General features: G+C 58.9%; 1 protein-coding gene across 1 annotated transcript in view; it reads right to left on the bottom strand.

Moving 5' to 3' along the window:
- The window catches only part of MYO7B (myosin VIIB), a 98,188-nt gene that overhangs the window by 27,570 nt on the left and 58,545 nt on the right, over positions 1-12,073 (bottom strand). Inside the window, 5 exon segments of the mRNA XM_058301178.2 lie at positions 2,983-3,077; positions 5,266-5,364; positions 5,782-5,934; positions 8,675-8,812; positions 10,874-11,037. Of these exon segments, the coding sequence (XP_058157161.1) occupies positions 2,983-3,077; positions 5,266-5,364; positions 5,782-5,934; positions 8,675-8,812; positions 10,874-11,037 (649 nt within the window).

Raw genomic sequence — 12,073 nt, 5'->3', positions numbered from 1 at the left:
GCAAGCCAGTAAACCCCCGCTGTAAAAGCCAGCCCACTTCTGGCCTGTGGCCTTGGCAGCCTTGAGCAAACGAGAAGAGCCACAGAGAGGAGAAGCAGGGGGCAGAGAGCACAGAGTCCTAACTCTCATCTCACACTCAAAGGAGCTTTCTATCACTTCTAATAATTCTTCAAGGGATTTTTGTAGGGTTAGAACAGTGGATCACAACCTTATTAAAAATCACCTGCTGTCATCTCGGTCCAGTTAAGACAGAATCTTTGTTGTTGGGTCTGGAGAATGTGTATAAATATTTGGTGTACGCACATACACACACTTTTTAAAAACAATCAAATGTGGCTGTTATAGATTTAGTATGTTCAATTTAAATCCCACGGTAACCGCAAAGAAAACATCTTAAAGATATGTATAGAAAGAAAAACGAGAAGGGACCCAAAATGGTACTATATGAAAAGCAATATATGAAAGTTAATGGAAGAATTGAGAGACAAAAAAAGTGTAAGACTAAATAGCAAAATGGCAGAAGAAAGTCCTGCATTATCAGTAGTTTGTTTAAATGTACATGGTTTAAACACTCCTGTCCAAAGGCAGAGATTGGCAGAATTGATTAAAAACTCATGACTGGGGGGAGGGAATGGGGCTCAAGCAGTTGAGAGCCTGCTTCCACATGGGAGGTCCTGGGTTCAGTTCCTGTTTCCTCCTAAAAAAAACCCCAGAAACAAACAACAAGCAAAAACAAACAAAAAAACAATTCAGGGGAGCAGTTGTGGCTCAGTGGTTGAGCATCAGCTTCTCACATATGAGGTCCCAGGTTCAGTCCTGGGCCCCTGGTACCTCAGAAAACAAACAAAACAGAACAAAACCATGACCCAACTAAATGTTGTTAAAAGAAACTCACCTTAAATTTAAAAGCACAAGTAGGATGAAAGTGAAAGGATGGAAAAAAATACACCATGCAAATAATAACCCAAAGAGAGCTGGAGTAGCCCCACACTTTTAAAAAGTTCCCAAATGATTTTTAATATGCAGCCACATTTGAGAACGACTGGTTTACAAAGTAAACAAATAAACCACCTGAAAAAAAATAACTGGTCTCCTTTCCAATATTTATACCATTGGTTTTACAACTGCAGGTGATTCGCGCCCCGCTGGGAGACATTTGTTAATGAATTATGCGGAATGATAAAAGCCAGTCCCCCAAGTTTATATACAGTGTAATTCCGTTTGTAAAACATTCGTGCCATAGCAAGATTATAGAGATGGAGAACATACTAGAGGTTGCCAGAAATTAGGGAAGGGGCTTTGAGAGGGGAAGGAACTGGACGTGGTTGTAAAAGGAAACGGGGGAGCAAGGCTCAGGTGTGGACCTATTCTGCACATTGACGGCGGTGGTTGATAAGAGAACCTGCTCGTTGATCACATCGTATGGAACTGAATCCACAAAGGCACACAAGTAGAATGGGGGCAACGTGTATAAACCTGACAGCTGTCACGCCACGGTCAGCATGCTGCTCTGACCGTGTCCTGTGGTTTTGCAAGTTGTTCTTACTTTACCCTTGGGAGAAAGTGGATCGAGGACTCTTGAGGGCTCCTGGTATTTCTTGCAGCTGCATGTGAATCTACAGCTATCTCAAAATCAAAAAGTTTAATTGAAGAATAGATTTGTGCTGACTGCTGGCCGCTGTCCTGAGACCGGCATCGCCAGGGTCTGGCTTCCCAGCTGCCCTCGGTCTGTCCAGGGCTGAGCCCGCCCGCACCTCCCTCCGGCCGGCCCTGCTTGCTGATGCCGCGTTCTCATCTCTGGCTTCCCCTCCTAGCAGCGTGCCCAGGGCTCTGCTCCCAGAGAGGACGAATGAAGCAGCATCACTGCCGACCTGCTCGGCGAGGACCGAAACTGCCTTCTTACTGAAAAAATACACCATGCAAATAATAACCGAAACAGAGCTGGGGACCTGGGCGCAGAACCGCCGAACCACCCAGCAACCCAGACCCTACACTCTCCAAGGCAATGGGAGCAGAACGCGCAGGTGTGGCCGAGCCGGAGCCGACCTTCCTCCAGCTCACCTCTCCTGCTTTCAGAGCGGTTAGGTTACTCTTGTTGCTTTTTAAAACTTCATTTCAACTTCAAAATATAGAACAGTCCACAAAAGGCACCTTAAGAATCATGGGAGCATTATGTCTAAAAAACCCCTGTCAAAGCACATTTGTTATTCAGCCCTAATACAACTGTTTCTCCAGTGTTCCAGAAGACGAACAAATGCGCACACACTGGTCAAATGACATGACCAAGGTCTCCTTGTTAATGAAAAAAATGAAAAAAAAATCACTTGATCATATTCACATCTCATAAAACTAAATCCCATATTCTTTTTTTTCCCACCTTTATCATCGATATAGTACCTTCTTAGGCTTTGCCACAAAAATATTATATTATTAACTGTAAATTGTATTAGTTGTGTTTTCTCACATGCCACCATATTCTTAACACTTGTAATAGAGAAGGGAAGGGGTTCTTTGCATTTAATATAGTTTTTAATTTTTCTTTTGAATAGAGGAGGGGCTCTTAACCTTTTTGTTCCACGGACCCCTTTGCCAGTCAGGTGAAAGCCAGGGACCCCTAAGCCCACCCTCTACTGTGTATTATTTAATAAACACATCACCCCTGCGCCAACACAGTCCCCCAAGAGTAATGTTTGTTTGAATTTAAATTCACGCTCACAGACCCCTGACATCTTCCCACGGACCCCCTGGTTAAGAACCCCTGTAAGAGAGGGACGTTCTGGCATGTATATTAGTAACCACAGAACCTGGCTGTTTTTCTCCACCAAATAAGGAATGAGAATTCCCTGGCCGGTGCGGGCTGCTGTGTCCCTGGCCAGGAGGCCCTGGGAGGACACGTGCCCCGGTGACGGCAGGGGGCCTGTGGGCACGGCGACCCCGGCATGCTGGCCGAGGCCCCCCGGGGAGCGCGGGGGGCGGGCGCACCTGTGTCTGTAGCACCGCAGGGCCCTCTGCACGTTGATGGCCGCCTTCTCCAGGGCCTGGCTCCTCTCTGTCTCCAGCCGGGTGTCCTGCTGGTCCTGGGGACGGGGGAGACCCTCTGACGTGCTGCCCTCACCCCCCACCCCCGCCTGGGCCCGGCCTGTCTCCGGAAGCCGGCGTCGCCCCACGTGCGGCAGGGGGGCTGGCAGGAGCCCTCCCCCAGACTGCCTGGAGGTGGCGCGGACGGCAGCTGCCCCGGCCCCAGGGCCGCCTCTCCACTCTCCCTCCTGGCCGATTCGGCCCAGCGCCTTCATTTCTGCTCAGGGGAGTGGGGGCGGGCTGGGGAAGCCCCTCGGGCACGGCATTTCCCCGAATCCGCTCTCTGTGTCACCAGATAGGGACCTTTCACTGCGTAGGATCCAAGCTTGTCCCACTGTGAAAACGCTTCCCACAGTCTAAGGTGAGCGCCGCCCCCAGCCCTGGCCGTGACTTTCCACAGCTCCTGGTGTCCCCCAGCCCTGGCCGTGGCTTTCCACAGTGCCTGGTGTTCCCGGCCCTGGCCGTGACTTTCCACAGCGCCTGGTGTCCCCCGGTTCTGGCTGTGACTTTTCCGCAGCGCCCTGGTGTCCCCCGGCCCTGGCCATGACTTTTCCACAGCATCTTGGTGTCCCCTGGCCCTGGTGGTGACTTTCCACAGCGCCTGGTGTCCCCCGGCCCTGGCTGTGACATTCCGCAGTGCCCTGGTGTCCCCCGGCCCTGGCTGTGACTTTCCACAGCGCCCTGGTGTCCCCCGGCCCTGGCTGTGACTTTCCACAGCGCCCTGGTGTCCCCCGGCCCTGGCTGTGACTTTCCACAGCGCCCTGGTGTCCCCCAGCCCTGGCTGTGTTCCACAGCGCCTGGTGTCCCCCGGCCCTGGCCATGACTTTCCGCAGTGTCCTGGTGTCCCCCGGCCCTGGCTGTGACTTTCCGCAGCGCCTGGTGTCCCCCGGCCCTGGCTGTGACATTCTGCAGTGCCTGGTGTCCCCCGGCCCTGGCTGTGACATTCTGCAGTGCCTGGTGTCCCCCGGCCCTGGCTGCGACTTTCCACAGCGCCCTGGTGTCCCCCAGCCCTGGCTGTGTTCCACAGCGCCTGGTGTCCCCCGGCCCTGGCTGTGACTTTTCTGCAGTGCCCTGGTGTCCCCCGGCCCGGGAGGCGGGACGGCTCCCCCCCTTGGTCAGTCCTGCATCAGGCGAGCCTGGAACCCTCGGTGGTGGCCCGGGGTGGGACGGGGAGGGCACGCAGGGAGGGGCGGACCCTGTGGCCCCAGGAGAAGCTAGTGGGGAGGGACGGTAGGAAGGGTCCACGCCCAGGCCAGGGGCAGCAAAGGTGGGGAGGGTCTCCTGAAGCCCCTCCCCTCCCAAGGCTGGGCAAGCCCCTTCCCCACCCTCCCTCCCACCACCTCACGCCCTCACCATCGGCACCGCCCCTCCTCAGCACAGCCCCAGTGCACCCAGCTGCTCCCCCCACCAGCCCCCCCTCCCGAAGGAACTGGCAGCTCCTGCTCTTTCCTTCCCGGCTGAACCCCGGAGCTGCAGCCCGGGCCTGACCCCTGTGTGGACAGAGAGATGGACCAACTGGAGCATTGGGTCCCCCGGGCAGGGGAAGTGCAGATGGCAGGCTCCATGGGGTGGGGAGGGGGACGGAGGGAGAGGGGCTTCACGGAGGGGGCGACGGGGGCAGGGGCTTGGGCAGGCTGGCAGGGCGGCTGCAGGCCCCGGGCCTCCAGCGTCCCCCCTCTCTCCCTTCCAAGGCTCGGGGGGCCTGGAGGCCTTCAGGCCTCTCCCCCAGATGGCCCTGCGACCCCAGCCTGGCCTCCTGGAGGGCCGAGGCCTGTCCCAGGGGCTCCCTCTGCTGCGGTCCCCCCGTGAGTTGGGGTGTGCGGTGGGGGGTGGTGATGCACACAGAAGGCTGCCCACGGACCAGTGCTCACGGGTGGGCTTCGAGGGGGGGGCAGGAGCAGGGGGTTGGGGGAGCCTCTGCGGGGGCTTCCCGTGTGCCCCGACACAGGGCTCCTGGCCAGGGCTCTGCAAGGCCGGCCTTCCGGGGGGCACCGCAGGCCCCCGTGGAGGGGCGCGCTCTGGGACGCTGGGAAGCTCGACCCCGGAGCTCTGCCCGCTCTTGGCCCCCCGTCCTCCGGTCTTGCCGGCGCTCCGAGAAGCCCCCTGGGCCCACCCCCCGCTGGGCTGGGCTCTCCCCCACCCAGTGAGCAGGCACCGACTCGGCTCACGGTCCCAGGGGGGACTCACCTTCAGGAAAATTTTGGTCTTGCCCACTTTCCAGTCCTTGTTGGTCCCCAGCCACGTGTCGGCGATCTGCAGGGTCATCTGGCGAAACTTGCCTTGCAGCTGGCAGGGAGGAGCCGGAGGGGTCGTGTCACTCTGCCCTGCCGGCCGCGGCGGGGTCCCTCCCGCAGGCTCCCCGGCGGGCACCTCGGGTGGAGGGCAAGGTGGGGGCGAGCCCTGGCCCTCGGGGGCCTCCACGTGGGTGTCAGGCTTCAGGGTGCCCAGCAGACCTGGGCCACGTAAGAAGGACGCTTTGCCTTCGCGTGCGACCGCGAGATGCGCCCGGGCCTCTGGCCACTAGTGGCCCCGCCTCCATGGAAGCGTCCCCAAAGACTAAGAGAGGAGGCTGGGGGCCGGAGGCGGGGAGAGGCGAGCGGCGGCCGTCTCTAAGGCTGGCCTGCGGGGCGGGGACGGAACGGGGCCGGGCGGCAGGCGGGGTCCTGACGCTGACCGCCGCCCCGCGTCAGGGCCGGAGCGCACCTGCCTCCGCTCGGCGCCGGGCAGCAGCACGCGGAACCTCTGGGAGAACTCCTCGAACGTGTACCTGACGGGGAAGCCCAACCTGCGGATCTGCACCGTCTCCAGCATGCCCGAGTACCGCAGCTGCCGGAGGCACAGCGCGCGGTCGAAGAGCTGCGGGCAGGGGGAGGGGGCGCTGAGGACGCGGGACCCTCCTCCCACAGCCCCGGCACCCCCGTCCTCGGGGGCTGCAGGACCGAGGGGTCAGCTGGCCGAGGACCCCACGGCTGCCCCCCAAAACACAAGCAGACCTGAAAGGAGGCTTAATTAAAATTATATGCAAAGAGAGGTTTGGTCCGAGGAGCTGAAAAGTCCTTTCAGCTTTTGCAAAGAGGTAAAAGCTGGGAACGTAGGAAACTATAAACCCCAAGAACACTCAAGAATCCCATCATTCTCGAGGTACACGGAGGGCTGTAAATATAAGGTATTTGTGTTTGCCCTGTTCAAAACGTTTAAGCACTCCCAAAAGCGGGGCACCCAGGAAGCCTCGGTCTGCCTCGGGCGAGGTGGGCTGTGGTCCCTGCCCCTCGGCGCCTCCCATGCTTTATCGGAACCAAGAAATAACATTTCTTAACTGAAGAGTGAGAAAAGGTTCTAGCCAAAGTAGTCTCTCCCAGCCCAGAGGTGGGCGGGGGAGGGCTGGAGAGGGAGCTGTGGGCCCAGGGGGCAGAGGTGCCCCCTGCTTGGAGGCGGGGGGCTGGCAGGGAGGAATTTGGGGAGGGTACTTGCCCCCAGGGTGCTTCAGGTGTGGCCCTAAAACTCTGCGGTGGCATGGCCCCTGGAGAGAGCGCCCTGGTGGTGGGAGATCGCGTCCCTCAACCTAGACCTGTCCTGAGCCCTCGTCCGCATGGGCGTGGGTGTGAACCCGCTGTGAGCAGGGCCTCCTGAAGATGGTATTGTCTGTGAGAACGAGGCTGGCCACAACCGGGATTATCGGGAGCCGCATGTGGTGGCTGGGCTCCTGCGTCCACTCGGCCAGGTAACGGGGCCCAGTTGCTTGGTCAAGCAAGCACTGGCCTGATAATTACAGTGAGGACACATCATGACTTAAACCATCAGTCGGGTGGTGGCACCTACGGCTGATGACATCTACAACAACGGAGGAGACCGCCGTCGGCAGTGAGAGACGCCGCACCAATCCGCTGAAGGCTCCGACAGGAGAAGCCATGATTTTAGCGGTCGGATGAGAGAATTCCCATCTCGACTTCAGCCAGCTTCCCTGGGGAATCCATCAGAAACCTTCATCAGAGTTCCCAGCCTGAGGCCTGCCCTACAGAATTTGGACTTTGCAGCCCTGTAGTCACGTGAGACCATTTTTAACAAAATGTCACAATATTTACAGGTCTCTCCCGTCAGTTCTGCTTCCCTAGAGAACCCTGACTGTAGGAGAAGAAACCAGAGGCTGGAAGTTGGAGAAGGCCACAGGAAGGGTGGTGGAAATGGGAAAGCAGCAGAGCCGTGTGACGGAGGTAAAGATGCATGCCAAGGAGCCCAGCCGGGGCCGGTGGCAAGCCGGCACCAGAGTGCGACAGACTCCAGAGTTGCTTGACGTCGGACTGGTAGCCTCCGAAATCGCGAGACGGCACATCTTGTTGTTTGAGTTGACCGGGGCGTGGTATTTGTCGTAGTGGCCCTGGCAAACTGAGGCAGCCCTCAACTGGTAAGTCAGGAGTGCCCACTGGCCTGGCAACCACCGGCAGGCACTGTTAGCCTGTCTGGAAACACTGGGGGCCACAGAGGGTAACGGGCTTGTGAGTCCAGGACGGGCGACCTTGGTCATGGGTACGGATGCCTGGTCGGTGCCCCTTCAGGGAGGATCTCCTGGGCGTTCTCCCTCTACCCCTCCACTGGCCCGAGGCCGGGCATAATTAGCTCCATGCTGAAGAGGCGCAGGGTCCACCCTCCTAGGCGGCCGAGCCAGGGTTCAAGCCCCGAGCCTGGGCTCCAGCCTGGGCTCCAGCCGCACCCACCGCACCCACCACTGCCTCTGGGACACGGCCCCTGGAGGCTTCCTTGCCCCCCGGAGCACTGGCTCCCCCATCTTTGCTGGGTGCCCACCAGTGTCTCGGGCTATTGGGAACACAGGCATGAGCAGAGGGCCTGGGGTCCAACCCCCAGCCTGGCCCAGTTCTCAAACCACAGGGCCAAACAGCAGCCTCAGCAAGCACGGGACCTGCCTGAGAAAGGGCTGGAACTCTCTTGGAGCAGGAACCGGAGAAGTTATCAGGAAGACACATTCTGGATTTCATGGGGCAACCTCAATCTTCATGTCACAATGGCACCTCATTTAATGTACTAACGTGTCTACTCCCTTCAAGATTTCGGAGCTATTTTACATCCTTTTGTTCAGGGAGTACCTTTCGTTCCTTTCGTTTGGGGAGTCCCTCCACTTCCAGGTGGGACTCCCAGGCCCACGGGGCAGGCCTCACAGGTGGGCACCAGGCTCGAGCCCTGGCCAAAGCTGCTCTCTCGGGGCTGCTCTGCCAGATCCTGTGGTCTGGAGCCTACCTCAGCTTCTACAACACTCCTGCTGCACTGCTGCTTATGAGAGCCGTGACACCTGGCAGGGGGGCTGCACACCTGGAGGTGGGTGTAGCTCTTCAGTGCAGGTGAGGAAACGGGCTCAGAGAAGCAGCGCACCCGAGAACACTGGCAGGTGGACGGCAGGGCTAAGGGGCCTGAGGCCCAGGTGCACCCAAAGCCCAGTGATCCTTTGACCCCAACCCGGCTGGGCACTGGCCTGTGAATGACCCAGAGCGGCCAGCACCTCGGGGTTTGCGTCTGTAAAACGGGGAAGGTAACGGCCGCTGGGTGCCCCCCACCCCGGCCACGCCCCCCGGCCACCGCGCCTCACCAGCGGCTTCTTGTACTCGTTGGGTTTGATGCAGCGGATGAAGTAGGGCTGGCAGCTGGCCAGGATTTTCATCAGTTGGTCCAGGGACTGCTTGAACTGGCCCGCCAGGGTGGATGGCTGCTTGGCAGAGTCTGCAGACTGCGGGCAAAACACGGGACGGAGTGGAGGGACGACCCGGCCAGGGCCCCACCAAGGTTGTGGGCCGGGAACGGCTGGCCCGCGCGCACTCAGTCACTCGTTCCGTTCATCCGTTTGTTCCTTCATTCCGCCCAGGTTTCTCAAGTGCCTTCTAGTGTACTGGACCCAGGTCGACGCCTGGCGACCACAGGTGCATCGAGAGGTGGCATCTCCCGAGTGGACACACGGAAGGAATGTGCTGGTTAGGGCTGGCAGTTCTCCCTTTTACACACCCTTCTACACTTCCAGGTTAGGACAGGTATTATATATCTTTGACTGTTTTCTACTGTGCATGTAAACACAGTAATAAATACATGCAGATTTAAAATAAATGCACCAGAATTCTGGGTGCAGGGTTAAAAGCGAAAAAGAGAAGCCCGAGCCCCTGGCACAGAGCAGCATGTGTTTGGTGCAAGGCTCCTTGATTAGACCTTCCCAAGTTCAAACACGCCTGGGCAAAGGTGTGGCCTGACGAAACGCATGAGTCCTGAGACCCAGCACTGCTGAGGACAGGAGGCAACGGCTGGCATTTTAAAATGACAACAGAATGAGTTTTCCTCTTGTCCCGTGTGATGCTTAATATCACATGTCAGCTGGGTTACGGTGTCCAGTTCCCTGGTCAAGCTAGCACTAGTTTGATTGTTACTGTGAGGGTATTTCGGAGATGGATTTAAATCTTGAGAGTCAATGGCATCTATGGCTGATTGCATCTACCATCAACAAAGAGATTGCCCTGGGCAAGATGTGGCGTCTCCTCTTCCAGTCAATGGGAGGGCATCAAGCTAGAACCGAGGCTATCAGAAGGCAGAAACGTCAATTCCTGTCTTGACTGCAGCCCGCCAGCGTCTCTTGGGGAGTTCAGTGTCACCCTCATTGAGATTCCAACTTGCAACCCCTATGGAAACTCGACTTGCCAACCCCCATGGCCACATTTATTATTATTTCCTATAATAAATGTCTTCATAGTCATATAAATTTGAATATTAAGAATACTGTATATGAATATATATGAATATTGATATATTTTTTTCTGGATCTCGTTGGTTCTGTTTTGCTGGAGACCGCTAAGATTCCCTGAAAGACGGTCTCTAGGAGACCCCGCAAGCCCCTGGCAGGGAGGCGGGAGCGGCTGCAGGAGGGACCTGCCGCCCTGGAACCTTCCCTTCTGAGCACCCTCTGGGCCACGACTTCACCCCAGGGTCCCGCAGGGCTGGGATGGGGCGCCTGTCTACAGGGCGAGGCCACAGCGCCGCATGGTCCGGCCTGGGCTCCCTGCTCGGCTGCTCGGCTCCGTGGTGCCCCTGGGTGCCCCCTTCCCCGTGTGAGGCTGAGCCAGCACGGGGCCCCTCCGAGACCCACGGGGCCAGTGCAAGGGGCAGGGGCGGAAGACGCTGGGCGGTCACGGCGTCCCTTGTGGCACGCTGAGTGCCCTGTGCAGAGGAGGGTCCTGCGGGTGGGGGAGGGAGAGGTGCGGGTGCGGGCCCGGCGGGTGAGGACTCAGGCCTGGGTGCAGGCGGGGAGCCCCCAGCTGCCCCCGGGCCCTCTGCTCTGCCCTCTAGTGCCTCCGCCACGTGCACTTACATGTGCAAACACAGTTCACAGCACATTCACACACAGCCCCGCACACCCATGTGCATTTGCACACTCACACGTGCACACACGCCAACACACATGCGCACGCTCGTGCAACACACACCCTGCGCGCCGAGGTGCACGGTCACACACACTCACGTGCACACATATGTATGCACAAGCTGACACAACAGTCACACCCCACACACTCGCACACACACGCATGCAGGCACACACGCACACGCCCACAGGTGCACTCACAGCGCCAACACAGAAGCCCTCCCCTCAGGCCCCTCCCCGAGCCCCGGCGCCCTCCGCAGCCACCAGCGCACCCGCAGCGCCTCGTCCCTGCTGCGTTCACCTGCTCGCCCTGACCTGGGGTCTGCTCAGGACCTCGGCTGGGGGAGCAGGAGGTCTGGTGGCCGCTAGCGGGTGCCCCCAGGAGCCCACCTGGAAGAGCTGGCTCCCCGCCTTGGCCCGGCGGACGGTCCCGTGGCCCAGCCTGATCTCCGCAGACTCCAGTTTGAACACCTCCCGCAGGAACTTGTTTTTGGAGGCGTGGACCAGGGCCAGGATGTCTGTGCTCTGCACGTCTCGGTTCTTCTCCAGGAAGCCTGCGGGGAAGCGGAGGCGCCCCCCCGTCCCCCTCAGCCACCGCCCACCCTGCGGTCGCCCCAGGTGCCCTGCCGCAGCCCCGTGCTGGGGTTCCCTGCCAAGGCCGCCCTCCGCGGCCTCCCTCCCTGTCCCTGGCCCTGCTCGCCCACCTGCCCCTCCGCCTGAGGGTCTGAGGGCCCCTGGAGCCCAGCCCCACTGCGCCTGCCCACGCTCAGCCCCCGCCGGGCTCCGCCCACCGGTTCTCCCTCGCAGGGCCAGGGGACCTTCCAGAAAGCCCCCCTCCATGCTGACACCCCTTTCCTGGCTTCCCACTGCCAGCCGCCTGGGCCTTCACCTCCTCCACTCTCGCCCCCGGCCGCCGCCTGCCTTCCAGCCCGCACCCCCTCACTCCCGCCCCCCACCCCTGCGGCAGACAAGGGGCCCAGCCCAGGTCCTGTCGCCCCATGGCCTTCCTCTCAGTTCAGTGACCGTCAGGCCTGGGCTGCCCCTCCCCAGACACGGCTTGTGTGTCCTTGGGTGTTGAGGGCACGTGTGTAGCACGCGTGTGACCACATGTGCATCATTAGCAAACATTAACCAGCAATGCCTTTGAAGAAAGACCATGATCAGGAGAAATATTCAATAAAATTGAGCTTTCATGGCGCAGAGATTTCAAAGTGAGTCGGGAGGTCATTCCGGGGGTTACGCTTAGGTAGGTCTCAGCCAGCCTCCAAAACTCCACAGCAAACAAACAAAGGCGCTCCTGAGGGCCGCAGGGACACCCTGGGCAAGCCACACACCCCGCTTGCGGGCTCAATCCGGGAATACAGGGAAAGGTAGTCCTCCAACATAACACAGTTATACTTAGGAGCAAGCATCATTCTTGGGCTTCTTTTATCTCACCTACACTTTTCAATTTACTTAAGTGTATTTCTCAGAGACTTAACGCCTCTGATTGTTCCTCTGCGCTGTGCTCTGAGGCCAGCAGGCAGGGGGCCAGCTCCTCCTCCCCAGTTCTCGGGGCTTGCGCTGGACGACAGACGAAAATGAGGGACC

Source organism: Dasypus novemcinctus, chromosome 7, assembly GCF_030445035.2.
Source record: "Dasypus novemcinctus isolate mDasNov1 chromosome 7, mDasNov1.1.hap2, whole genome shotgun sequence".
Classification (NCBI taxonomy): Eukaryota; Metazoa; Chordata; class Mammalia; order Cingulata; family Dasypodidae; genus Dasypus; species Dasypus novemcinctus.
Note: the sequence above shows the minus strand (reverse complement) of the source record. Positions and strands in the feature narration are given on the sequence as shown.